Source organism: Myotis nattereri (assembly GCF_964212035.1).
Source record: "Myotis nattereri genome assembly, chromosome: 1".
Classification (NCBI taxonomy): domain Eukaryota; kingdom Metazoa; phylum Chordata; class Mammalia; order Chiroptera; family Vespertilionidae; genus Myotis; species Myotis nattereri.
In genome coordinates, this window is record NC_138075.1 from 144,749,111 (window position 1) to 144,776,895 (window position 27,785).

Here is a 27,785-nt window from a genome sequence, read left to right on the forward strand (position 1 = left end):
GTCCTTTCTCGCCGTCGTCGCCTGCGGGAGGCTCCCAGCTCCCGGCGGAGGCTGACTGGGTTCCCGGGGCGCTGATTCATGTGAGTGACATCTGCGGGGGTCTGGGGTGGGCCGGTTGCGATCGTGGGGTCCCCCCTTCCCTAACCTGCCCTCGGGAGGTGAGAGCCGGCCTGCGGGTACCAGTGGGAAGCCCGCTCTCACACGCACCCATCTGGGCGGGAGGAAGTAGGGAAGAGCCGGGGGCGTTTTGAAGGAGCCAAGTTTGAGAAATGGGATGCGGGGTCGAGGGAAGCGATGCTTTCGTATATTCACAACATGTTTATTTTAGTGCGCGCTTGTGTGTGTCAAAGGACTGTGGTGGTGACGTGGGGCGGGGGGCGGGGGGAGGACAGGAATTCATTCATTTGTTGAGCCCACTATGTTCCAGGCACTGGGAACAGAGCAATGAACAAAACAGACCCAAATTCATGCTTCCCCGGCTTAACATTCTATCGAGGACGACAAGGGCTAAACAAAGTTACGAAAAACACACCATATTTTAGGTTATGATGATCGCTAAAGAGCAAAATAAAGCCGAGGAGGAAGATAAAGATTGAAATTTTAGTGTGGCCAGGAACGGTCTCACTGAAAAAGTGGCTATCCTGCAACAGAAGAGCGGACAGAGGGGAGAGGATTAACCATACAGAAATCTTGGTGACGTGCAGCCAGGCAGAGCGACCGGCCATCGCTAAAGCAATGAAGCAGGAATTCGCCCGAACAGCGAAAATCTTGTGGGTCAGAGTTGAGTGAAGTTGTTAAAGCTGGAGACAAAAGTCAGGGACAGCAGGAGCGGGTCCTTGAAGGATCTTGAGGGCATCTAAGCCATGGGCAGGTTTGGAGTGCTAGAATCTGACTTCATTTTTATTTAAAGTATTTTTATTGATTTCAGAGAGGGAGAGGAAGAGAAAGATAGAAACATCAGTGATAAGAGAGAATCACTGGTAGGCTGCCTCCTGCTCGCCCCCAACTGGGGATGGAGACCGCAATCCGGGCCTGTGCTCTTGACTCAAACTGGGGACCCTTCAGTCCTCAGGCTGAAGCTCTATCCACTGAGCCAAACCAGCTAGGGCCTGACTTCATTTCTAAAAAGATCTCACTGGCTGCCATCATCAGATAGACTGAAGCGGGGGAAGGAAGGAGGAAAGATCATTAGGAGGCCTTTGCAGCAATCCAGAGCAGACATGATGGTGGCTTGAGGCGGGCTGGTAAGAAATAGCCAGCCATATTCTTAGTGTTTTTATTGCTTTCAGAGAGGAAACGGGGAGGGAGAGAACGTATAGAAACATCACTGATGAGAGAATCATTGTCAGCTGCCTCTTGTTCACTCCCTGCTGGGTATCCAGCCCCAAACCCAGGCATATATATCCTGACCAGTAAATGAACCATGACCTGGTTCATAAGTCCATGCTCAACCCCAAGCCACAGTTGCTGGGCATATTCTTAGTGTTTTTAGTTTTGATATGTAAGAGTATTAATGAGTGGTGAGTTAATTTTTTTTTAATTAGACTTGGGAAAGACTTTTTAAAAGTGAATTGTAGTGTGTCATAGAGTGGCAGTCTGAAGGCAGTGTTGGTCTGACCCCTCTCAGGACCCCAGAGTAGGCCCCACCCCAGCCTCTCTTATCTAACTTCCTACCTAACAGTTCTATTCCAGGTCAGGGCACATACCCAGGTTGTGATTCCTTCCCTGCTGACCCTGGGGCAACCATTGATGTGTCTCACTTCCTCCATTTCCCTTTCTCTCTCTGGAATCCATGAAAAACATATTCTTGAATGTGGATTTTAAAAATAATAATAATAAAAGAGGTCTTTCAATAAATGATACAGATCTAAGTGATAAGAAAACATTGAGTTATCAGCAGTGGCCTTTTTTGTTTACATAAAATAATAGGGCATCATGTTATTGGAGCCATTTTGCAATTGACAGTATCTTAGATTTGATGAAATGTGGTAAAGTATCTGAGATTATAAGTGTTTACCTAATTGTAATTCTGAAACAGTAGAATCGGATGTTTTTGGGAAGCAGAGAGACAATTTTAAATACCTTTAGAGATCTATACTATAAGGTAAAATGTAAAACCTGAACTTAAAACTTCCATTTCAAAACAATAGCTTACTTGTTTATATTTAGTTCCTAACATAGAGAGCCTGAGGCAGGGGATTATTTAAAAGAAATTACTGGCAATTTAGAATCAGAGTGGGGAAGACTACTGAGGAGATTGCTGAGGTAAAGGGAAGTCATTCAGAAATGATAAGAATTTCAGGAATAATCTTTTATATGTGTGTTTTAATGATTAGGATGCAGGTTAAATTAATATATTTGGTAAAATCAGCTTCAACTTTATGTCTATTATAAACTGAGCACATAGCTCAAAATCAGGGACTATCAGTAAAATTAAAGTTGTGAACTTTATTTTTAGTGATTTGGCAGGTAACATAAATGGAAGACAACAGGGCGTGGTGAAGTCTGTTTTGCCTTGCTTAAAAGCATTTCCTTTCAGTTACAGACACTTTTAACCCTGGAATATAAAGGCAACCCTAATCTGTGTGGTGATAGTTGTAATCCCAACAGGCCAGTTATCAGGAACAAAGTCTGAAGAACATAAAGTACAGGTCAAAGAGGAGCCCTGAAATAGATGCCAAGGAAGTAGGTGAAATCAGGTGATAAGTATCCTTCATTTTTTAAATTAAGAAAATGAAGGGCAAAAAATATAAGGGAAGCATAGATACATAAATTTTTCAAAAAAAAAATCAATGAATAAAATATCCTCAAGTAAAGCTTAACAAAAATAAATAGATACATACATACATTCTTCTATACAATAAAAGCCTAATATGCAAATTGTCCCCTCCACCGGGAGTTCGGCCGCTCACTATGACATGTGCTGACCATCAGAGGGTAGCATGGAACATGGCGGGTGTCGGTGATGTGGTGCTGACAGCAGGCAGCAATGGAGGCGCTGCCGGCCCTAATGGGCCCCGACGAGAGCAGGACCACAGTGGGATGGTGGAGCAGGTCAGTGGGTGGTGCCAGGCCAAGGCAGGTGCAAGCAGAGCCTGGTAGCCCCGCAGACGGTGACCAGCAGCAGTGGCAGGGGGCAGGGCACTGAGGGAGCTGGGTGAGGGCCCGTTGACTCAGGTGGAGGGGAGTGCCCTGGGGCCCAGGTGCTGCCCAGGGCCCAGAGGTCAGCTGGGACCTGCCCTTCCACGCCAGACGCTCACGCTTTGATCGCCGGCCAGGCCTAGGGACCTCACCTGTGCACGAATTTCATGTACCAGGCCTCTAGTAGTAAATAAAAGAACTGGTACATAACAGTTCTCAGCTCCAGCTCAAGACAAAGCAATCCAGAATAAACCATACATACCAATTAGACAAAGGTACACAACTGGCCATAAACACCAAGAAAAAAATTGTTTTATGAGAATGATGTATACTGCTCTGATTTAAGGGAAGGGGGAAAAATTCACTGAATTCTTTCTGCTCAATTTTGCTAAGATCCTAAAACAACTCTAAAAAATAGTGTATTAAAAAATTTCAACAAAACATAAATTTTAGAGCACCTGAATTTGAAATTTGAGAATACTCTGCATTCTGACTACTATTGAACAGTTCTCATTTTGTTATGCAATAATTAATAATTTTCCTAGTCTCCATAAATTATGCTATATAACATAGTAATATATTAGGTTACTTTATTTTTTAATTCTCACCCAAAGATATTTCTTCCATTGATTTTTTTAGAGAATGGAAGGCGGGCGGGGGGAGACACATTCATTGGTTTCCTCCTGCATGCGCGCCTCCCCCCCGCCAGGAGGCTGGGGATTGAACCTGCAACTGAGGTACATGCCCTTGACTGGGAATCAAACCCAAGACTCTGTGGTCCTCAGGCCATCACTCTAACCACTGAGCAAAACCAGCCAGGGCATATTAGGTTACTTTCAGCTGCCACTATATCAACAATACTACACAAAAGAAGCCCCATTAAAAGAGTATCTCAGGACAATAATTTCTCTAGCAATAATCAAGTTTTGGGGGCAAAATATAATTCTGTGTAATAAAGAGCTAATATGCAAATGGTCATCACGCCCTCATGCCATAACAGCTCTGACGCTCAACACTGGGGAGAGAGGAATGTGGACCAGCCAGGCACAAATGAGCTTGTGAGAGAGGAATGGGGACCAGCCAGGCTGCGGCCCGGGAGGGGAACAAGCCGCATGCCCGGTAAGCCTGGGTGCCAGCAGCTGCGCCTGCGCCTACAGCCTGGGAGAGGGACAAGCCACCCGCCCTGTGGTCCCAGGCGCCAGCAGCTAGGACTGCGGCCTGGGAGAGGGACAAGCTACCTGTCCCTCTGTCTTGTGCACCAGCCGCTGAGGCTGCGGCCTGAGAGAGGGACAAGCCCTGGGCTCCAGCGGCTGTGCCTGCGCCTGCGGCCCAAGAGGGGGACAGTCCGCACGCCCCACAGTCCCCATGGTCCTGGGCGCCAGTGGCTGCACCTGCGGACCAGGAGAAGGACAGGCCTCCTGCCCCACAGTCATGGTAGCTAGTGCCTGCAGCTGCGGCCTGGGAGAGGGATAGCCGCCTGCCCCACCATTCCGGGCGCCTGCGCCTATGGCCTGGGCGAAGCTGCCCACCCACGGTCCCCTGCGACTGCGGCTGGCCAGAGGGAGGGAAGCCTGGGTCCCGGGTGTCTGTGACAGGCTGGAGGAGGAAATCGTGGGTCCCGGGTGTGGGCCAAGGCAGAGGCAGTTAGGGGCGATCAAGCCAGCAGGGGAGCAGTTAGGGGCAATCAGGTCGGTAGGGGAGCAGTTAGGGGCAATCAGGCAGACTGGCAGAGGTGGTTAGGGGCGACCAGGCAGGTAGGCAGAGAGGTTAGGGGTGATCAGGCAGTCAGGCAGGCAAGTGGTTAGGAGCCTGTGGTCCTGGATTGTGAGAGGCAGTCGGACATCCTCCAAGGGGTCCTGTTTTGGAGAGGGTGCAGGCCTGGCTGACGGCCCACCCCCCCAACCCCCCGTGCATGAATTTCTTGCACTGGGCCTCTATTTTAAGAATAACTATATAACATACAAGCTGCTAACCAGTGTCCACTTTTTCTCTACTCCTAAATAACTGGTTATCTTGGCAAAATTACTTATGATCCCAATATTTAAAAAAAAAAAAAATTCTTGTGAGATATTTTAGATTAGTTTCTAGTCAGGTCTGTGTGTTGACATGACTTTTGTCAAATGCTAAGAGCTATTATTGTTTTTAGAATTAGAAGTTCTGGGAAGTTTTCCAGTACTTGTTGATTAACTATTATTAGATTTTTCAATAATATAAGTACAATGCATAAGTTTATGCCAATGTTTTCTACTAATATGCAAATAATGATTACGAGCCCTGAAAGAAGAGTGTAGGTTTGTTTGTTTTTTTAGTTTTGTTTTTCTTTTGAATCCTCACCCTAGGATATTTTTACATTGATTTTTAGAGAGAGTGGAAAAGAGAGGGAAAGACAGAGAGAAGCATTGATGTGTTGAGAGGAACACATAAATTGGTTGTCTCCTACACACACCCAACCAGGACCCGGGCTGGAGAGGAGCCTTCAACCAAGGTACATGCCCTTGACCAGAATTGAACCCAGGACCTTTTGGTTCACAGGCTGGCACTCTGTTCACTGAGCCAAACTGGTTAGGGCTGATTAACCATTTTTAATGTGAAGTACTTGGCAGTTTAGCATGATTAATTAATCTCAGAATTTTTGCTTATATGCATTTTTCTGTACATGACAGTATGTTTTCTAATTTCTATGAATTATCATAAAATTAAAATTCTAATTTCTTTTACAGGGACACAGTAAAAGAAATTAGAATTTTATTGACATTACTTCTAAGTAAGCATATGATTAATATTGATGTTTTCCTAATTGTTGATCTTTTAATATTTGTCCTTCCTAATCACGTTTCTCCTTAACATTATACGTAATTAAGTAAATAGTAGGAATATGCAATATGCAAAAATAACATATAAGAAGGAATTCAGCAATTCTTTGGAACACAGGTATGGTACTTGGTTATAGCTTAGTTAAGGTTATTGCTATTCTTTTTCTTTTCTATTTCTGTCTTGTGTGATAATGTTCTGCAGTATTTTAATGCTTTCTTTAAAACTTTACATCCTTAAAATTCTGTCTTTGGTTTGGTTTGTAGGAAAAGTGGGTTTTTTTGTAACACTGATCTGATACAGTAGAAAATATTTTTCTTTTTAGACTGCTTGTTCACAGTGCCCTGTAAAATAAATTTATTCCTTCAACAGTATAATTTATCACTTTTATTTTTTCATTTAGGATTTTCTGCCGTTTCTTGGCAAAAATGGCAACCAGTGATGCTGTTTTGAAGAGACTAGAACAGAAAGGTGCAGAGGCAGATCAAATTATTGAATATCTTAAACAGCAAGTTGCTCTTCTTAAGGAAAAAGCAAGTAAGAAAAATTTAAACTTTCTAAGAAAATACTTAAAATGAATTCATATGTTGACAGACCAAGAAAAAGTGTGTATTACATAAATTTTTACATTATCTTGATGATAACTTTTATATTCCTTTAATATTTTAATTTGGAATGAAATGATAGTCTAGAATTAAGATAAATTAGAATTAATATATAGTGAATGTATGATATATAGAGGAAACAATGTATTATTTTCAGATTTCTGGAGGAAATAACACTTAAAATAATTTGGCATAGAATTAGAGATTAAAAATGAAGGAAAATTGGTGAAATCAAATATGTACTGAAGCTTGTATAGAAGAGAATGTATACTTAAAATTATTTTTAAATTGATTTGTGAGAGAGAGAGGAAAGGAGGAGAGAGAAACATTGATATACTGTTCCACTTGTTTATGCATTCGTTGGTTGTTTCTTGTATGTGCCCTAATTGGGGATCAAACCTGCAAATTTGTTGTATCGGGATGACACTAACCCAACTCACCTACCTGGCCAGGGGTGAGAATGTATACTTTTATATTACTCCTATGGCATTGTCTGAAATGATTTTTGATTTTTTTCCATACTTATTTATATTTTACCTAGAAATTGATATGATGTGTATAAAAATATCAAATCTAAATTTCTGCTTGTAGGATTTAGGTTGAGCTTTGTTTTGTTTGTTTAAATATATTTTATTTTTCAATAGCCAATGTTATTCTTGTCATGAAAATTCCAAAATCTTTGTCTAGTATATGTGTAGGACATCCGGCATTCCTAGTCCCAACCCAGTAAATGCCAGGAATAACTCCCATTATTTTGAAAATCCCTCAGGCTTTTAAAATTCCACATTGGGAGCACTACCAACCTCACTGAGAATCATTGTTTTTCTTTTATATTTTTGTATATCCAATTGCTCACCTTTAACACACATCTATATTATGTCTTGAGCAAATTTTTGTAGCTATTTCACTCATTAAATGTTTGCTCACTTAAGCTTCTGAGACATTAAGTATAAAGGGTTATTTAGGTATTTTTACAAGGTAATGACCAAAAAAAAATGAGAATAGTTTTTTCTTGTTTGGTAATTAGATCTCAGACTTTTAAAAATTAAATAATTTAATATATCTAATATTTATCTCTCTTACAGTCCTATCTGTTATTGACACTTTGAGCAAGATTGTTAAATTTTCATAAGCATCTTTACAGAAGCTAGAAAAATGATTCATAAAACCTTTTCTATTCTATTATTTTGCAGATTATCTTTTCTCTCTTTTAAATAACATGTTGTTTTAATAATACTAAACTCTGATGTAAAGAAACTGGCCAAAAAAACTTTTGCTTATTAGAATTATCCTGCCTATGTGTATACTGGCTATACCCTCTTTTCAAGTAGTATTCATAAGGAACCATTTAGAAAACACTGCTATCCTGTACTTAACTAGATTTTCTTCATCTTAGTTTTGCAGTCGACTTTGAGAGAAGAGAAGAAACTTCGAGTTGAAAATGCTAAATTGAAGAAAGAAATTGAAGAATTGAAGCAAGAGCTAATTCAGGCAGAAATTAAAAATGGAGGTGATTAAATATCGAAATGACATAGTTTTACTTAAAATAGTAATTATTTATTTTATTGTTTATTAATTTAGGTATTATGCTTTTTAAAAATTTTATTTTACCCTCATAGCATCCTGTCTTGCATATTTGTCCTCCTTTACAGAAGGAAAAATGGAGATACAGAAAAGCCACGTGACCTGGCCTGAGATTATGCAAAAAACAGCAAAGCTGGCGTTCAAAACCTATGCTTTTAACTCTGTGCTATGCTTCAACTTGCCCATCACCATTCCCTATTTAATTACTGACAATAAGTCATAATAACATTTAGTTAATATTTATTAAGTTTTAATATATTCTAGGCACTGTGTTGGTAGTTGTTTCACATACATTATGTATTTTATCCTTAAAATTAAGTGTATATAAATACCCTTGTTTACATGAGGAATTTGAAACTTAGAAATATAATTTGTATGAACTTGTACAGTTTTTAAATTATCAAAATAGATAATTATCATTTCAACTATTATAAATAAAATTAAAAATTTTATTGAATTACTTTAAAGGAGTCTAGATAAATTTACATTATTATGAAACACTAATAATAATAGTCCTATTACAATTTCAAAGTATCATGCACAAAGCCATTTGGTTATATGATGGAAAATTCTTCTTTGGTGAGTTAAGGAGTTCCAAGTATACTTACTGCTTTCTTTTGACCATCATTCTGTAAGTGAATTATTTTGAATATTGTAGTATGAACTCCTCTACCCTTAGTGAGTTAAATTAAAGTAAGTAAAAACTAATAATGTATGCTTAAAACTACCACCTAGAGAGAATTTCATTTGTTAGTGAAAAATTTGAGGCTAGTTAATGTTTTCCAAGACTAAGAGATTTGGAATACAGTGAAATAGTATCAATATATTAACAGTTCAAATATTATCAATATAATAAAAGTTTTTAATATTGCTGAAGAAATTTTTTTAAAACTTTTTTTTTTTTTGAAGTAAAATTCTGATACAGAAATGACTAATATTAATACACTTACTCAGTTGATTGTTCAATATAAACAAAACCTGTGTGATAAACATGCTCTCTTACTAAACCATAAGAGATAGTCCCCGGAGGTAGATTTCCTGAGTATAAATTATATTTCCCTATTCACCATGTATGTGATGGGCCAATTTTTTAACTTCTGTCTGGCTCAAGATGATCATTTGTTAGTGGGAATATGAATAGAAATTTCTGCTTAAGGTATTCGTGAGAATGTATGAGTTAATTCATGTAATACATTTTGAAAAGTGTCTGCGACATAGTGAATCCATAATTTTTAAAAAAATCCATAATACATTTTAGCTATTATGTTATCTGTAATTTCTTCAGTTTAATCATTAGTGATTAAAGGAGAAACATGCATCTACTGCATTCTTTTATCATGTTTAAAATTTAGTTAATTTTTTGGCAACCTTTTTACAATCTCGGACAAATAGAGACCTGATAATCATATACTGTGAATTTCTCTTTTTAAAACAGTTTATATTTGTGATTCACAATTTCATAGTTTTTATCTTATTTGTCGGTTTAATGTAAATGGCATTACCTATTTTATTTTCTGTTTTAGTGAAACAAATACCATTTCCATCTGGTACTCCACTGCAAGCTAATTCCATGGTTTCTGAAAATGTAATACAATTTATGCCAATCACACCCATATCTTCTGGTGCCAAAGAACAGATACAAGGAGGAGGAGGAGAAGAAAAGAAGGTGAAAGAGAAACTTGAAAAGAAAGGTATTTTACTTTAAGGTTATTTGGCTCTTGACTGGTTTATTGGATCTCAACATTTTTTATAATAATGATGTCAGAAAGAAGGTTCAGACTTTCATGAACTAGAATAAAGTTAGAAACAGTATGATATTGGAACTCAGAAGCTGGACCCTTAAGGATGCGTGAAGGTTGATCAGGTCGACAGGATAAGAGTATGGCATTTGAGGTATAGGGACCAGCATAACTAAAAACATAGAATGTAGAGATTAAGTATAGAAGCCCATATGTAATCTAGTGTGACTGAATTTTTTGTAAATTTTTGGGGGGCTCATTTAGAAAAGTCACAGGTGCAAAGTTGTGAAGATAGGAAAAGGATATTCTAGTCAAAGTATAATTCCTGAACTAAGGCATGGGGATGTTCAAGTTTTAGAATAGGCTGAATCATTGTTTTATGCCTACTTCTTAATAAATTTTATAAAGTGGAGGAATTAGTCTGAAATGCTTTCATTGTAACCATACCACCTAATGATAAAATGATGTAGGAGAGGATGTACAGCCCCTATCTACTTATACTTATCAGTATGTTTAACTGATGAGAGAAACATTTCATCAGGGAAATTATATTTGTAGTTCGTTCCATCAGTTGGCTATAGAGTATGGCATTCTTTCTAAATATAGTATGTCTCACTTTCTAAAGACTCACAGTAAAAATTGTAAAAGATTTTCTACAGCTCTGTTTCAGGGAAATGCAAATTTTTTTTTGTAAAGGGCCAGTTAGTAAATATTTGAGCTTTACAGGCTCTGTGACAACTATGCACCTCTGTCATAGTGTAAAACCAGTCACAGACGATATGTATATGAACAAACATGGTTGTGTTCAAATAAAACTTTGACAGAAACAGCATGCTGGATTTGCCCCATAAACTATAGTTTACCAACTTTTTGTCCCTTTAACTGGAGATAAAGGTAGTTATTCAACAGAGAAATAGCTAAAATAGGGCTCAAGATGCTATGACTTGGATAAATAATTATTTCCTTTGTTATTTAAGTGAAAGTAGGATATAAACACTTTTTTTTCTTTTTAAGTTCATCGGTATCAATGTTATGAAGTGTTTTCTAGTTTATTTTTGTTTTACTTCTGATGTTTACCCATTTCTAAATATTCTTTAGGAGAGAAAAAGGAAAAAAAACAACAATCAGTAGCAGGAAGTGCTGACTCCAAACCAATAGATGTTTCCCGTCTGGATCTTCGAATTGGTTGTATCATCACTGCTAAAAAACATCCTGATGCAGATTCTTTGTATGTAGAAGAAGTAGATGTTGGAGAAGCAGCCCCAAGGACAGTTGTCAGTGGCCTGGTGAATCATGTTCCTCTTGACCAGGTAATTTGTACAACTAACTTCTGCGTACACATGATGCTTTCATTTCCTCTTTCTTTAGATGTTTTTTCCATATAATTTTGTATTAGATGACCAACAACAGCAGCCAGTATTGATTAGTTCAATTGATTAGTTTGAATGTGATGAATTACACAAAAAAGTACAGAAAACTCTTGCAAAAAATCCATATATTAGGACTGGACTCATAAGGATGAAAACAGGATACATTTTTCTCAATTAAAAAATGTTTTTAGTTTGGTGTATGTAAAATACTGTGTTTAGGTGTGTGTATCATCATTGTTTCTCATGGAATTTTATTATTCCTCGATTTTTTAAAATCACTGTTATATAAACCTAGGAAACACCCAATCTAAAAGTAAAATAACAGCCCTGGCTGAGTAGCGCAGTTGGTTAGAGCATCATCCTGATACACCAAGGTTGCAAGTTCTATCCCTGGTCAGGGCACATACAGTTTATGCAATTAATGCATAAATAAGTGGAACAATAAGTTAATGTTTCGCTCTTGCACTCTCTTCCCCCCCCCCCCATACTCCCTCTACCACTTTCTCTGTCTCAAAATCAATCAATAAGATATTTTAAAAATATATAAATAAAAATAAAAGAACAGGTTTCATTTCTTTATAACTAAAGAAATATTTTCATACTTTAAGAGAAAACAGGAGAGGAAATCATGGAGATTGAATTGCAGATTTTAATGTTATTCCTTTAGTTGTTAAAAGTTAGATGTTTTGTACTTTGTTATTATTTAGGTATTTAAAAGTATAAAAATAAGTATTTTTTATACACATATGTATACAGCATATGTATATGTATGGTGATACATATATATATGTATTTCCAATGACAGTGGCATGAATTAAAGACAGTAATAGTTTTTAATTTGCTCTTTCAAGATATCTTATGGGTAATTTTAATCATCTACCTATTTTCTCTGCCCCATGGTACTTCAGGGATATTGCAAAGACCATAGACTTCAACATTGAGATAGTTCTGCCTCTCTATCCATTGCCACCTCTGTTGCTTATTGAATTTGTGAACTTGGATAAATCTTTACATTTATTAATTCATCTTTCTAGATGCAAATATTTATTGAGCTCCTGCAGTGTACCAGAAACTGCATGCTAGACAAGGGACAAAGCAGTGAAATTAAGATGAAATTAAGATGATAAATTTGTTTGTGTTCATTTTTTAAATCCTTTTGTGAGGTTCACATTCCTATGAGGACATCAGGAAATCATCTATAATAATAAAAGCATCATATGCTAATTAGACCAGACGTCCTTCCAGATAAAGCCAAAGCTGCGAGGGAAGTTTGGTCCCGGGTTCCAGAGGGAAGTCAGTGCTGGCAGCTGGGGGAAGGAAAGGCCTACTCTTGCACGAATTTTGTGCAAGTCGGGCCTCTAGTAATACAATATTATCCTAGATAATAAAAACCTAATACGCTAAGTGTCCGGTCGTCTGGTTGTCCGTTCAACCATCAAAGCATAATATGCTAATGATATGCTCAGGCCGCTCAACCGCTCACTATGATGTACACTGACCACCAGGGGGCAGTCAGTTGACCAGTCGCTATGATGTGCACTGACCATCGGGGGCAGACACTCCAACTGGTAGGTTAGCTTGCTGCTAGGGTTTGGCCAATCAGGACTGAGAGAGACGGACCACACACACCCTGAAACCCTCCTGTGGTTCCTCCCTGGCTGGCCAACCTCCCCAGCCCAGATGGTGCACTGATGGGGTCCCTCAGCCTGGCCTGAGCCCTCTCGCAATCCGGGACCCCTCAGGGGATGTCGGAGAACCCACTTCGGCCCGATCCGGCAGGCCAGGCCAAGGGACTCCACTGGTGCACGAATCAGGCCTCTAGTCTTATCTAATAAAAGAGTAATATGCAAATTAACCATCACTCCACGACAAAGATAGCGGCACCCATAGCGGCTGGGGTGGGACGCTGGCGGCAGTGTCCTGGCAACGCGAGCCCAGCAGGCAAGCACGGCCCGCAGGCAGCACCCAGTGACGCAGGAGCAGCAAGCATGGCCCATAGGCAGCACCCAGCAGTGCCTGCTTGCCCATCGGTGTGGTATAGAGCAGGCAGGCCCCGCAGAGAGCAGAGAACAATGGGGAGCAGGCCTACGCTGTTAGTAGAACATTCCCTGAGGGCTCCTGGATTAGAGAGGGTGCAGGTCGGGTTGAGGGGACCCCCCCCCCTCACAAATTTCGTGCACTGGGCCTCTAGTGTTAAATAATAAATATCAAGAAAAAAATAAAATAGGGAAGAATCAAGGAAGAATTGATGCTAGGATGATGATGTCATTTTATATAAAGTAATTTAGGAAGGCCTTATAAAGAAGTGATCTTTAAGTAAAAGGTCTGAGAAAATAAGTCAAATGTCCATCTGGTAGAACAGCATTATAGATTGCTGAATCAAATGTATGCCTCTGATGTTCACTACAGCAAAGTAAGGGGGAATATTATGCAAGATGAAATCTGAGATAAGTTTGTCAAATAACATCGGGTCTTTTAGATCATTGTAAAGACTTTGGCTTTTATTCTGAAATGAAAACCATTAGAGGTTTTTTGAGTTAAGGGGTAACGTGTTCTGCCTCATATTAATAGGATCATTTAGCTGCTCTAATGAGGGGATAAGTGAAGAAGATTTTCTTATCTATTAAAAATTTATGGATTTGCCACATGTATGTTTTTTCTCTTTATATTCATCTTGTATAGGATGAGATCTCCTTCATAATTACTTAGGAATGGATGTTGGAGAAAAGAACCAACTGGTCGTAAGCCAGTTAAATTGGAAAAACTCCTCATTGGGGCTTTATCTTTTTTGTTCTCACAAGTTGCAGACTGTTTCTATTCCAAAAGCTGCCATTCACAGCCATAAGCAAATCTCTTTATACACATCTGTATCTAACCCATGAAGGCAGTACTACTAAACATTTATGAAGCAGGGACATTTAATTGCCCCCCCCCCCAAATTGCATACAATATTTTGTAGGTTGATGTATTTTTCAAAGGTAAAGGTCCACTGACTTTTGAAAGAAGGTATTTCTTATATGTAATTGTATAAAACATTTTTTTATATGTGGCATTTTCAAGTTATTTGTTGAAGATGAGTCTTATTCATGAAGACCTCCCAAAGAGGGAGCCTTTGGAATTTGAAACTTTGATCTATTTTTTTTTTCCATCTTTATTGCTGAGAGTGTTATGGATGCCCCCTTTTTTTCCATCCATTGCCCCCCTCCTCCTGGTTCCTGCCCCCACCCTCCAGGACTTCACCACTCTATTGTCTGTAATGCATATATATGTATAGAAGAGCTTTGCTTAATCTCTTCTCACCCCAACTTCCTCCTTCCCTCTGAGATTCCTTAGTCAGTTTCATGTTTCCATGCCTCTGGTTCTATTTTATTCATCAGTTTATTTTGTTCATTAGATTTCTTGTTCATTTATTTTGATTTTTAGATACAATTATTGATAGATATGTATTTATTGTCATTTTGTTCATATGTTTTATCCTTTCTTCCTCTTTAAGACTATTCTTCAATATTTCATGTAGTACTGATTTGGTGGTGAACTCCTTTAGCTTTTTCTTGTCGCGAAGCTTTTTATCTGACTTTCAATTCTAAATGATAGCTTTGCTGGGTAGAATTATCTTGGTTGTAGGCCCTTGTTATTCATCACTTGGAATATTTCTTGCCACTCCCTCCTGGCCTGCAGAGTTTCTCTAGAGAAGTCAATTGACAGTTGTATGGGTACTCCCTTGTAGGTAACTAACTGCTTTTCTCTTGCTGATTTTAAGATTCTCTCCTTGTCTTTAGCCCTTGGTATTTTAATTATGATAGGTCTTGGTATGGGCTTCATTGAATGGTGGCCTCTTGTTAATTTTTTGAGGAACTTTCATACTGTTTTCCATAGTAGCTATACCATTTTACACTCCAACCATCAGTGCGTAAGGATTCCCATTTCTCCACATTCTCAACACTTATTATTTGTTGATTTTTTGATAATAGCCATTCTGACAGGTGTGAAGTGGTATGTCATGTGATTTTTATTTCCCTGATCATTAGTGATGTTAAGCATCTTTTCATATGTCTGTTGTTCATCTGTATGTTCGTTTATTTTGGGGAAAAATTTCTGTTCAGGTCATCTATCCTTTTTTTAGTTGAATTGGTGTGTTTTATTATGTTGAGCTGTATGAGTTCTTAATATAGTGTTTATAACTTTATCAGATATAATGTCATTGCAAATATCTTCTCCCTTTTGTTAAGTTGTATTTTCATTTTGTTGATGGTTTCTTTTTCATAGCAAACGATTTTTAGTTTGATGTAGTCCTATTTGTTTATTTTTGCTTTTATTGCCCTAACCCAGGGGGACATATCCAACAAAATGTTAAGATTGGGATTACAGTGTTTACTGCCTATGTTTCCTTCTAGGAGTTTTATGGTTTTAGGACTTAATATTTTAGCCTTTAATCCATTTTGAATTTTTTTATAGAGTATAAGAAAGTTGCCCAGATTCACTTTTTTTCACATATCTATCCAGTTTTTCCAATATCAAGTATTTGTATCCTTCAATTTTAGTGAAGTTATTAGTTTTAAATTTTTTCTGTGGAGTCTTTAGGATTTTCTATATACAGGCAGTCCTCAGATTACGTCAGACTCGACTTACGTTGTTTCATGGTTACATTGCCATTTCCCATTAGCAATAGCAATGCATCATTTGTCTTCTGTATGCTCCCTGCTGGGGATCGAGCCTGCAACCTGGGCATATGCCCTGACCAGGATGGAACCTATGACCTCTCGGTACATGGGTTGACACTCAACCACTGAGCCACACCAGCTGGGCAGATCATATGTTTTTCGTCCTTAGTTTTGGTTACTGTGGTATATCCTATAATGAGAATGTTAGTGCGTTTGATATTGCCTCAGAGGTCCCTTAAACTAAATTTGTTTTTTGTTTTTATTTTAACATTTTCTTTATTCAGTCATTTCTTTAAATATTTACCTAAAGCCCTGGCTGGATCTGCTCAATGGACAGAGTGTTGGCCTGTGGACTGAAGGGTCCTGGGTTTGATTCTGGTCAGGGGCGCATGCCCCAGTTGTGGGCTTGCTCCCCACTAGGGGGCATGCAGGAGGCAGCCAATCAATCATTCTCTCTCATCATTGATGTTTCTCTCTCTGTCTCCTTCCCCCTTCCTCTCTGAAAACAATAAAAATATATTATAGATAAATAAATATTTACCTGAAAAGCCTTTTCTCTGGTCCTTCAACTGTAATGCATTGTCAGGTTGTAAAATTTTTTTTTCATATTTGTATAAGGCTTTATAACAGCAATAAAAGATTTAGAATACACAAAGATAAAGATACATCCACAAAAATAGAACGTTTGATACTTAGCATCTTTGAGTGTACCTTAATGTATTCCAGGTATAATCACTCCAAATTCTATACATCTCAATCATCTATTTGTTTTTGATACAGATGCAAAATCGGATGGTGATTTTACTTTGTAACCTAAAACCTGCAAAGATGAGGGGAATATTATCTCAAGCAATGGTGATGTGTGCTAGTTCACCAGAGAAAGTTGAAATCTTAGCACCTCCTATTGGATCTGTTCCTGGAGACAGAATTACTTTTGATGCTTTTCCTGGTAAGTATTTATTAGCCATTATTGAAAATCATTTGGGAATTAATGTTCACAAAGTGATGCTTATAATGTTTAAGTTTAAAATTAAATCCTGTGTATGATTTAATATGCTTTACATTAAATGACCATTATTATTGAGATTATTGCTATTGGCTCAAGATGACATATTAAGCACAAACATCTACCTATCTCCCACCCCATTAATGAACACATTACATAAAACACCAGAGAGAGTTTTTGCTTTAGGTAAAATACTAAATATAACCCCTTATAGCAGAAGAGTGTGATGTGGTCATAAAACAAATTAATGTGCTACAAAATTATTTAAGATGTAGATTATCTCAGAATGTAGCACATAAATACGAAGAGATGAAAAGTTGACATGGGGGAAATGCATATAATCCTCAAAGTCCATCTAATATATTTATATATGCTTTTACTTTACTTTAGGATATAGAGAAAATCTCTAAGTAAAACTTCATATTTTATCTTATTTTTAAATATATTTTTATTGATTTCAGAGAAGGGGAGAGAGGCATCAATGATGAGAGAGAGGCATTGATCGGCTGCCTCCCACTGGGGATTGAGCCCGCAACCCAGGCATGTGCCTTGACCGGGAATTAAACTTTGATTTCCTGGTTCATAGATTGGCACTCAAGCCACACCGGCTGGGACATGTTTGTTTTAATAATCTGAAAGGAAGTTTCATTTCATATTGCTTATTTTCTCCAGTAAGTGCTCCTGAGACAGATGAAGTTTTATAATGCATGAGAAAGTTTTTTCAAACAGGTCTTTGAAGCAGAAGAGAAAGAATGCTTGGTAGATGTCGAATAAAGTTTTCTTTCATTAAAGAGGGAAGATCTTATAAAGAGGATAGACAGTTAGAAATTAAAAGATTGAATTTACTTGAAGGATATTCATTTGACTAGAATAATGGGAGAAGGAGAAATAAATTAGGGTAATAAATTAGGTTATGATTTCACTCAGATGTGGAATCTAATGAACAAAATGAAATAATAAACAAAATAGAAACAAATTCATAGAGTACAGACTGACAGCTGTCAGAGGGGAGGAGGGTTGCAGGGCTGGAAAAAAACGGTGAAGGGATTAAGAAAAAAAGAAACACTCCAGAACTCATAGGTACAGACAACAGTATGATAATTACCAGAGGGAAGTAGAAGAGGTTATATGGAAAGATAAATGGTGATGGAAGGAGACTTGACTTGGGGTGGTGAACACACAATACAATATACAGATGATGTGTTATAGAATTGTACACGTGAACCCTATGTAATTTTATTAACAATGTCATCCCAATAAACTCAATTAAAAAAAAATACAATTTACCACATCCATACCAAACCAGTGTTTTTCATACTTAGTACTTTTATAGGTGAATGATAATATCTCATTTAATATACCACTCTGATTACTAATGTGATCTCAACACCTTTTTAACTATTTATTAAATACTTTAGCTACTCATGTCATTTTCCATATTAATATCGAGATGTGCATCTTTTTTGCTGTTGATTTATAAGTGCTTTTTAATTAAAAATATGAACACTGTCATATTTTACTATTGTAGTTTAGACTTCTAGTTTAACTTAGATACTGTATAATAAACATATTCCAACTTTAAAAAAGACATAGAATTAGGTTTATAAGTCAATTGATTTGTAGATATATTTGTAGGAAGAGCTGAGTTTTAATTTAATAGCCAGACTGATGTGATTATGTAGGCCTGTTTTTTTATCCTATGTCAATTGTGTTTGATGAAATATTAGGATATGAAGAATTTTAACATTAGAATATGATAGAAAAAGTGGATGAAATTATAGGTTAATTTCCTTGAAACTAAACTACCCCTTCCTAATCAAAGTAGACTAATCTAAAAAATACAGGCATTGTTTAACAAATACCATGACTTTGAATGCCTCTGTATATCTTGAATGTTGGTAGATTCAAAACCATAATGGTCTGTGCTGTGCTTTTTTATGGTAAATAGGGTTTTGGGAAAATAACAATCTGAATCATTTCTCAAAAGCAGCTTGGTGGCTTTAGATTCTAGCAGCATATGATCACCACTCTTCTCCCACAAACAATATTAAAACATTTCCCCAAATCTCATATTTTGGAGTAAGTCTATACCTGCCTGACACCTAAAATTCTATTTAGAAGTTTCATTCACTAAATTGGAATAGAATAATAAAGGTGATCTTTTCCTTTAAGATTCAACACGCATTGGAAAAAAAACAACAAATATTTGTTTACCTTGCCAGATTAACATTTGCCTTCCCTTTTATTTAAATACTTAAGATGTAGTACAATTTTTGAGTTTTCTCTTTTTAATGTAAATTGTAGAGTCTTGTATTTAGAAATGGAATAAATCATCTACTTTAACTCACAATTTTACAGATTTGGAAACTGGGGCCTGGCACAATTTAGTTACTTGCTTAAAGTTATGAAGAATTAGTAAAAGGATTAAACAGATGTGCCTGAGTCTCTAATACTAATAGCATCTTTGTTTGTTGATTGTTGCTTGCTGTGAATTAATCTGGACTATTTCGTTAATGAAGGTATATAGCTCTTTTATTTCAATGACATATTTCATTCCCTTACTCATAGAATTAACAGGTAAGAATTTCAGCAGTTGAGTCCATTGTTATTTGGATGTTTCTGATGAGTAAATTGAGAATAAGTTTTACTCAGTTACAGGATTAGAGATGATAATAGCCCATATGGATTTCTTGCCTTTACTACATTCTTCACTCTGAGTTGTTTGTTTTTTTGGTGTATCTATATTTATATTGTTCCAAAGCCTGATTTTTTTTTTTAATTCATAGTTTCCCCTTGTGACTTAGCACATGAATTGTTAGGAAAATATTTACAAAAAAATATTTGTAAAGTGAAAGAAGGGAAAAATCTAACTTTATTTTTTTTTTAATATATTTTTGTTGATTTCAGAGAGGAAGGGAGAGATAGAAACATCAATGATGAGAGAGAATCATTGATCAGCTGCCTCCTGCGCGCCCCCTAATGGGGATTGAGCCCTGACCAGGAATTGAACTGTGACTTCCTAGTTTATAGGTTGATGTTCAACCACTGAGATATACCAGCAGGGTGGGAAAACCTAATTTTAAAATGGCCCATGAGGTTGCTTGAATTCTTATCACTTACAATAGGCTTAACCAAGCCAAACAGCATTGAATAATTGATAAATTTTGGGGCATAAGGTCTGTTATTGTTCATCTTGCTTATGGTTCCACATCAGTTACTGCTTCTGTAGCAGTTAATCTGAAAGGAAATAACAGCTAATACTACACAACACACCATTAGTCTTATTTTTTTCTTTTCCAGAAAGAGCCATGATCTATCAGTGCTTTTTTTTTCAGCATCTGTTTTACATTTTAAAACTTAAGGTGTCTGCTGGTACATGTTCACTTGATGTGCTCAGTGTCTAGAGATTTATATTTTATGATACTTAAGTGTGGTATAGAAATTGCAATTGGGGTTCAAACCTTTGAATTGCTATTCGGCCTTGGAAAGGCTTTTATACTTAACAACTTTTTTCTCTAACTGTAGAACTGAAAATGTCCATTGAGTTTAGAAGATGCCAAGCACTATTTTTTTTTTTTAACAATGGCTAAAAAACTACCCCACTCAATACTTTTTTCAATCATAAATGTGTGAAGCTATAAATTTTAATATTTGAAAGTGGTAACTGGTCCCTAAAGCACCAAGCAAAAATTAACTTGAAAATAATATTATAGCTAGAAGACAAAGGCAATGACAGCCTTTTTTTTTTTTTTTTTTTTTTTTTTTTGAAAATGCACTGGACCATGATTATTTCTCTTGATATTGAATCTTAATTGTAAATATAAGTTATGGTTAATTGTAAAGCCTGTATGGTATGCAGGAGTGTTTCACTTTTGGACCCATTTATTCTTTAAAAAGACAAGAATCTTATCTGTGTTTTATTCTTCTCTCTAAAACCTATTTCAGTCAGTTTTATCTCTTTCCTGTCCCACCAGAACTGCTCTGGTCAAGATCACTAATTACTCTCTAGCTAAATATCCACGGCTAGTTCTCAGTCCTTTTCTTAATTTACTTGCCATCTGGCATTGCTCTTTTGGTGGTCTCCTGTTTCACTGGCTGCCCTTCTCTCTCCTTTGCTGGTTCCTCCTTAGCTGCATGACTTCACAACATTGAAGTGCTTCAGACCTTGCTGTGGTTTTTTTTTTTTCTTCTCTCTCTCTCTCTCTCTCTCTCTCTCTCTCTCTCTCTCTCTCTCTCTCTCTCTCTCTCTCTCTCTCCCTCTCTCTCTCCACACACACACACACAATTATTTCCTTGGCTATTTTATCCAGTCACTTTTCTAGCTGCCTTCTGGACTTCATTGACATGTCTGAAGAGAGAATACATATCCCAGTCTTCTTCCCAGAATTCCCATTTTCCATATCATCTGACCAGAACTCCATTCTCTCAACTGCTATTTATTTTCTCATGCAGCTTCTCCTTCAGAAAATAATAGTGGATCTACCTTCTGAACATACCCGGAATCATTCTTATATCTCCACCACCACCACTTTGGTCTTGGCACCAACATCCTTTCTCTAAATCATTGCAAAAGCCTCTGACTGATTTCCCTGCTTTTGCCCATGCACTTTGTCTATTTTCAGTTATAGTAGGCGGAGTGATTTAGGTCAGATTATATTACTCCTTTGCTCAAAAGCTTTCCATTTGACCCAGAGTGCAAGTCCGAGTCCTTATGGTTGCCTTTCATTATCTTATTAACTGCACGGACTCTCCAATTTCTTCCTTAGTCACTTTAATTGAGCCACTGACTCTTTCCTGAGATATCATCATTGCTTGGTCCCTCATCCTATTCAGATCTTTCAAATGTCATCTTTGTTTTATTTTTCTCCAAAATACTTATCATCTAATATACTGTACATTATTTAATGTCTGTTCACAGAGATATATAAGCATAACGAAATCAAGATTGTTCTTTTTTGTTCTTATTCGCTGCTATATTCCTATCACCTGGAAAAATGCCTGGCATAGAGTAGGAGCTCAATAAATTGGTTAATGAATAAATAAAAAGAAATGTAGTGAAACATGTTAAAAACAACAACAAAGCAGTATTTAAGAACAGGCCTAAATATTTGCCTTCATTATTGCAAGATCATTCCTATCAAACCACCAAACCACTTTCCCCTGCTGACTAGCTTTGTCAAATTAATTGACCCCTACTTGCCAAGTTATACTTTAGTTTTTGTGCAACAGTTACAATTATTGTAGTTCAGAAACTCAGTTTATCAAACATAAATTAAGTTAGTACTAGGCTTTTAATGGCTGTGGTAAATATCAAAGAGAAGCTGGTGATTTATGAGCATTTTATACAAAAGAATGGCCCAATTAAAATGAAATCTCTGGTTCTTATTCTAGATTTGTGAATGCCTGGGACTCTGGAATTTGTATTTATTGCTTTTTGTAGGTTTTAATGCTGAGAAGGTGGTCATAGCTTTTTACATCTGTACAAACTCATCTTGAAATAGTTCCTATTCCCTATGCGTTTTGTTTAAAATTAGTTGGCCTAAAATAATCTCTGAATGATTATTTCTCTTACAATATATGTAACCATTTCCAAATGGTGATTATTGGCACGTGTTTAGCAATTTCAGAGGCTCTGTAGTTTTTAGCTTGAAGAATTTTTATTGATATCATCACTTACCTTCTTCGCATAGCCATGCCAAAGAGGGGAGGGGGGGAAAAAAGGGAAGAAAATTAGAAAAATAAGATTTAGAAGAAGGATATAACACACAGGAATGATGGAAGACTTCTTTGGAAAATACAGGTCATTAAAAAAATTGTTTAAAATATTAGAAATGTTTTTCATCATTAAACTTTCCAGCTAGCTTTATACCCTACCAAATAGTATTTTGTTCAGAAGCATACTCAATAAGCCAGAAGGTTAACACTACATCCAAGATTTTCCACTCTGATTTATATTCAGTGATCATAATGTGACAGGTTTTAATAATAATCTCAAATTTTTGTTTCATTTATTGATTTATTAAAATCCAGAAACTACATTCAGAGTATTCAGATATTGAGTCTTGTTTGTTAAAAGACAACAGTTAAGCTTTGGAGGTTCCTCTTATTAGTTTCTAGTTTATTTTTAGTTCAAATCTTTATTACTTGAAAATTATTAGTCTTATATAAGAAGTTTAAACCTTTCAGATCTTGGCTCCACAAGTGGTCAGTGACCTGGGAACCTTTCTGAGTCCCAGCTTTTTCATTTATAAGAAGATGGTTTTTTGTTTTGTTTTATTTGTTTTTAATAAGTGGTTTTTGTTTTTTAATTTATTGATTTTTTTTTTGTTTTTTTTTTTTTTTGTTTTGTTTTGTTTTTTTTACAAAAAGGAAGGGATAGAGAGTTAGAAACATCAATGAGAGAAACATCGATCAGCTGCCTCCTGCACACCCCCTACTGGGGATGTGCCCGAAACCAAGGTACATGCCCTTGATCAGAATCGAACCTGGGGCCCTTCAAGTCCGCAGGCCGACGCTCTATCTATTTTTAATGGTATCTATATCATATGTGTTTTGTGAGGTTTAACTTTTGAAACACTTAGCTACCTGCCTTTTTTTTTTTTTTAAGTTCTTAGTTGTAACTTTTGGACCTTAATTTCCTCACCTATAAATTGATTATAATTAATCATTTTATATGCTTTATTGAGATAGTTAAATAAGTAAATACAGTAGGTCTTCGGGTTACGTTGGAGATCCGTTCCTATGGCGATTTTCGATCGCGCTGTAAGTCGGAACCCACCTACATAAGCACCTACATCACTCACATGGAGCACATAGTACACAGTAGCAATGAAATGAAACAGTAAAAAAAAAAAAAATTAAAAGAAAGATAATAATTCCTGACCTTTACTTGTGGTAAATAAATAATAAAAAACATAAAGCACATATGTACATATGTCGAAATGACGGAACATTTTTTTTTTATAAATACTGTATATGGGAGATGGCGACATAACCACAAAACGACGTACGTCAAGTCTGAGGTAACTAGAGGACTGTCTGTAAATGTAAAACAGTGCAGTGACTGCCACATACATAGTAAGCATGATATGTGCTAAGTATTATTATGAATATTATTTTCTATACATTTCAAGTAGCTTAATTTTCTGCAGTACCACAGCTTTTTGTACTTGGGGCTTACATCTGCATTCAGCAAGAAGTTACTACACAATCTGTGCTCTTCATAAGAAGCGTTTACACAAATCTGGGACACTCTGCTTCTTAAATTAATTCTTCATCAGTTAGTGAGCACCTCTTGTGTGGGGACGAGGGGGATTCGGGGTTAGTACCCAGGCCTCCCTGAACAGTATTTCTGCCTCCAGCTTTTCAGAATTCTGGAATGCTCACTTCTCTACATGATTTGTGCACAAGCAAAATAAGATTTTACTCTTAGACTAGGAATGGCTTAGAAACAAAAAAATAAAAATCTTATACTTTATATAGTCTTATTTTTTCCTATTCTGTTTATTAATAATAATTAATGTCCAGTCTAGTGGTCTTAAAGAACTAAGAGAAATCCTCACTTTTATAGTCTGTCTTTCAGTTTTAGTTGCATTGCATGTTCTTTTAATGTGAATACATCATTCAATTAAAGCTGTCATCTTTGAAAACCTGCATATCAGAAGACATTTTTGTATGTTCTTGCCAATTTCGTGGCAGTTTATAAAGAGCTAATAAAAGAACAAAGCTATCATGGCCAACCAATATGCTCAGTTTTGTTATTCCTATATAAGTATGAATAGAGAATAAACACTAGATAATAAGATGTAATAAAGTTATAAAATAAAATTAGTTCCAGTACTGTTTAAAAAGATTCTCTTTAAAGTAATTCCCAGAGATTTCAACTTGGGAGGTAGTTAAAAAAAGATCTAGAAAGTTATATTTCTATGATTACTAAATTGTACTTCAGTAATATTTTTTTATTACCTTCAGGAAAATCCTTTTTCATTTGAAGCTAATGCTTAAGAGATACGTTACTTTTCAAAAATTGTTTCTTGAACCGAGTCTTCATTCCAAATGTTATTGAATATCCTAGGCATTAAAATGCTGTTATATTAAACTTTGTTCTCTATTTCCTTATCATTGATTAAATGGAGAGTTGCTTGGTATATTGGTTTTCTTTAAGGCAGATATATTCTACAGTTTGACTTTTATTGATCATAAACTTTATAGTGTGAGTTATTATAAAGAGGGGATGGGGCATTCCTATGTCAGAATGCTGTTTCTTTCCTAAAGCATAGTTTATTATATTAGGAAGCAAGTGCTGTATTAGCAGAACAAAAGTTTTGGTGTCAGATCCTGACTTCACTTGTTCATTGTATGATTTATTCTCTCTGAGCCCCGGTTTCTCTGTATTTGAAATTAGAGTAAGTGTTATTGTGTGAATTGCATGCAACAGCATATATTCCTGGTTTTTAGAAAATGCTAGTCCTGTCTCTTTATTACCCCTTTCTGCCTCTTTCCATCTCACCAAATGGAATGGGCAGCAAGTGAAACCCAAGGTAGTTATATTTAGCTAGATAATCCCAACATGTAAGCCATGCTCCTAGTATTTATAAGAAATCTTTAATCACTATAGCAATAATCTAGACATTTATTTTGTATAATGAAACATATAGTAAAGCATATACTGCTTCTGCCACATGTAAAAATATAACATGAAATTATGCTGTCATTGCTTCACAGTTTTTAAGAGTATCTTATATTTTTAAATTTGTGGAATAAATATATTAAGGCATGTTACTTGCAAAATTTAAGAGTGAAAAATAAGATCTTCAATATTTGTAAGGAAATGACAAAATATATTTTACCAGTCAAGAATATAAATTGCTTACATCATAAAAATAAATGTTAACAGTAAATGCTAAAATTCTGATCAGGTCTAAAGATCAGAAAGTAGTGCCAAGACATTACACTAGAAATGTCCATGGACAATTTATTAATATATCAGTTATATAATTTTATTTTTCCCCAACAGGAGAGCCTGACAAGGAGCTGAATCCTAAGAAGAAGATTTGGGAGCAGATCCAGCCTGATCTTTACACCAATGATAAGTGTGTGGCCACATACAAAGGAGCTCCCTTTGAGGTGAAAGGGAAGGGAGTGTGTAGGGCTCAAACTATGACCAACAGTGGAATAAAATAAAATTACATCAAAATACTTCAATTACTGAAATGCATTGGAAAAAACTTTGATGCCAATAAAAAGAAATATATTTGTCACTTATGCCTAAAATATAACTGCCTCATTTTTGTGTTATTTGTCTTCTAGACTGGACTAGTCTGTTACCTAGTATATATTGTTTTCAGTTGATTGGAGAAGCACTGTATTTTTACCTAGGATTTTTGACCCTTTATAATGTAGGGAGGAAATGCCCTATGTTTTTTGGTGATTTATTTTTTAGCAGGGATATTGATGTGAGCAGATTTTTTCTTTATGCATTTTTAGATAACTTGAACTAGATTAGCATTTAGTTTCTTATAGGCACATGATACGTGAAATTTCAAGTCCTTGGATTTTTAGTATACTGTGTATCTGTGCTATAAATGTCCTCTCCTCTTAAAAAATGACAAGTTAAAAGTTGTGCAAGGTTTATCGACTAATCATATTACAATAATATTGAAAATGAACAAGTGTTGATTCTTGAGAGCCAAACATCATAAAAGCTAGGAGACATGGCATTTGAACATTATTGCTATTTCTTGCCAAAGTAACCCAAACTTGTATATTTAAGGCAATTTTTTTAAAAAGACTGAAATTTCCAACTGTGTGTTGAACTTTTCTTTTCATTGAGCAAAGTGGTAATAAATTTTGACTATGAAGCATAAACACATTGCGAAGTGTTGCCAGTATAGTTTCCAATAATTGACCATAAAAGCAGCAGTCTATTTTTTTACTCTAGCTGCCCTAAAGATTCCTTGGGCATCTAATAAAACATTATTTATAGCTCTTTATCTTTAGAAGAGCATTTAAGATTGATAAAGTTTGCTTTTTCATGAACCATCACTGTCCATATATTAAAAGAAATGTCAGCCAAAAACTTAATATACATTAACATATCAATTGCCTATTTTCACTCGCCTTCTAGCTATTCTAGGAACAATGAAAATTAACTTAAGAATCATTAGCTTCATGTTCATCAGCCTTGAGATAATGACTGGTGATTTGGGCTGCCAAAAAAAGAAATGCATTTATGGAGGTAGGCATATAGATATTGTTTGAAAGAAAAGTCTGTTCTAGCACTGTGGTTATTTATGCCTCTAATAAGGAGAAGCAAAAACAAAAATTTTACAACAACCCTGCATGCCAGGTTATAAAAGGTATAAGTAAAGTTCATTTATTTAAGTCCATGGAGTTCTGGTAGGCCAGGACACATAATAGAATTTGATCTTTCTGAAAAACTGTTTATTAGCAGAGCATCATTAGCATATGTTGATAACTAAACACAAATGAGTTTTTAAAGTTATTTTGTACTCAAGATCTATTATTTTTGGAATAAAGAATGTGACAAAGTATTTTGTGATTCTGTATTTTCTAACTTAATTATAACAAATTTATTTAAATAATTCTAATATAATTTATAACTAATTCTTCGAGTTACATAAAAGCATTACTCACTTAAGTTATCAATTTAGCTCCATTCAGTAGTTGTTTTTTAAAATTTTTTTTTTTTTTATTGATTTCAGAGAGAGGAAGGGAGAGAGAGAAAGAGATAGAAATATCAGTGATGAGAGAGAACCATTGATTGGCTGCCTGCTGCCTAATGGGGATCAAGCCTGCAACCCAGGAACTGAACCATGAACCTCCTAGTTCATGATCAATGCTCAACC

The 27,785-nt window shown here is 36.2% G+C and overlaps 1 protein-coding gene across 1 annotated transcript; it reads left to right on the plus strand.

Moving 5' to 3' along the window:
* Positions 1-18: 18 nt before the first annotated feature.
* On the plus strand, positions 19-27,470 carry AIMP1 (aminoacyl tRNA synthetase complex interacting multifunctional protein 1). Its single transcript, XM_081091762.1, has 7 exons — positions 19-80; positions 6,356-6,489; positions 7,954-8,067; positions 9,665-9,832; positions 10,979-11,190; positions 16,692-16,860; positions 25,934-27,470. Coding segments are annotated over exons 1-7 (966 nt in total). The 5' UTR covers positions 19-78; the 3' UTR covers positions 26,101-27,470.
* The last annotated feature ends 315 nt before the right edge of the window (positions 27,471-27,785 follow it).

Coding starts and splice junctions, on each gene's coding strand:
- AIMP1 (XM_081091762.1), top strand. Junction 6,490..7,953: donor TCTTCTTAAGGAAAAAGCAA/GTAAGAAAAATT, acceptor TCTTCATCTTAG/TTTTGCAGTCGACTTTGAGA. Junction 8,068..9,664: donor GGCAGAAATTAAAAATGGAG/GTGATTAAATAT, acceptor TTTCTGTTTTAG/TGAAACAAATACCATTTCCA.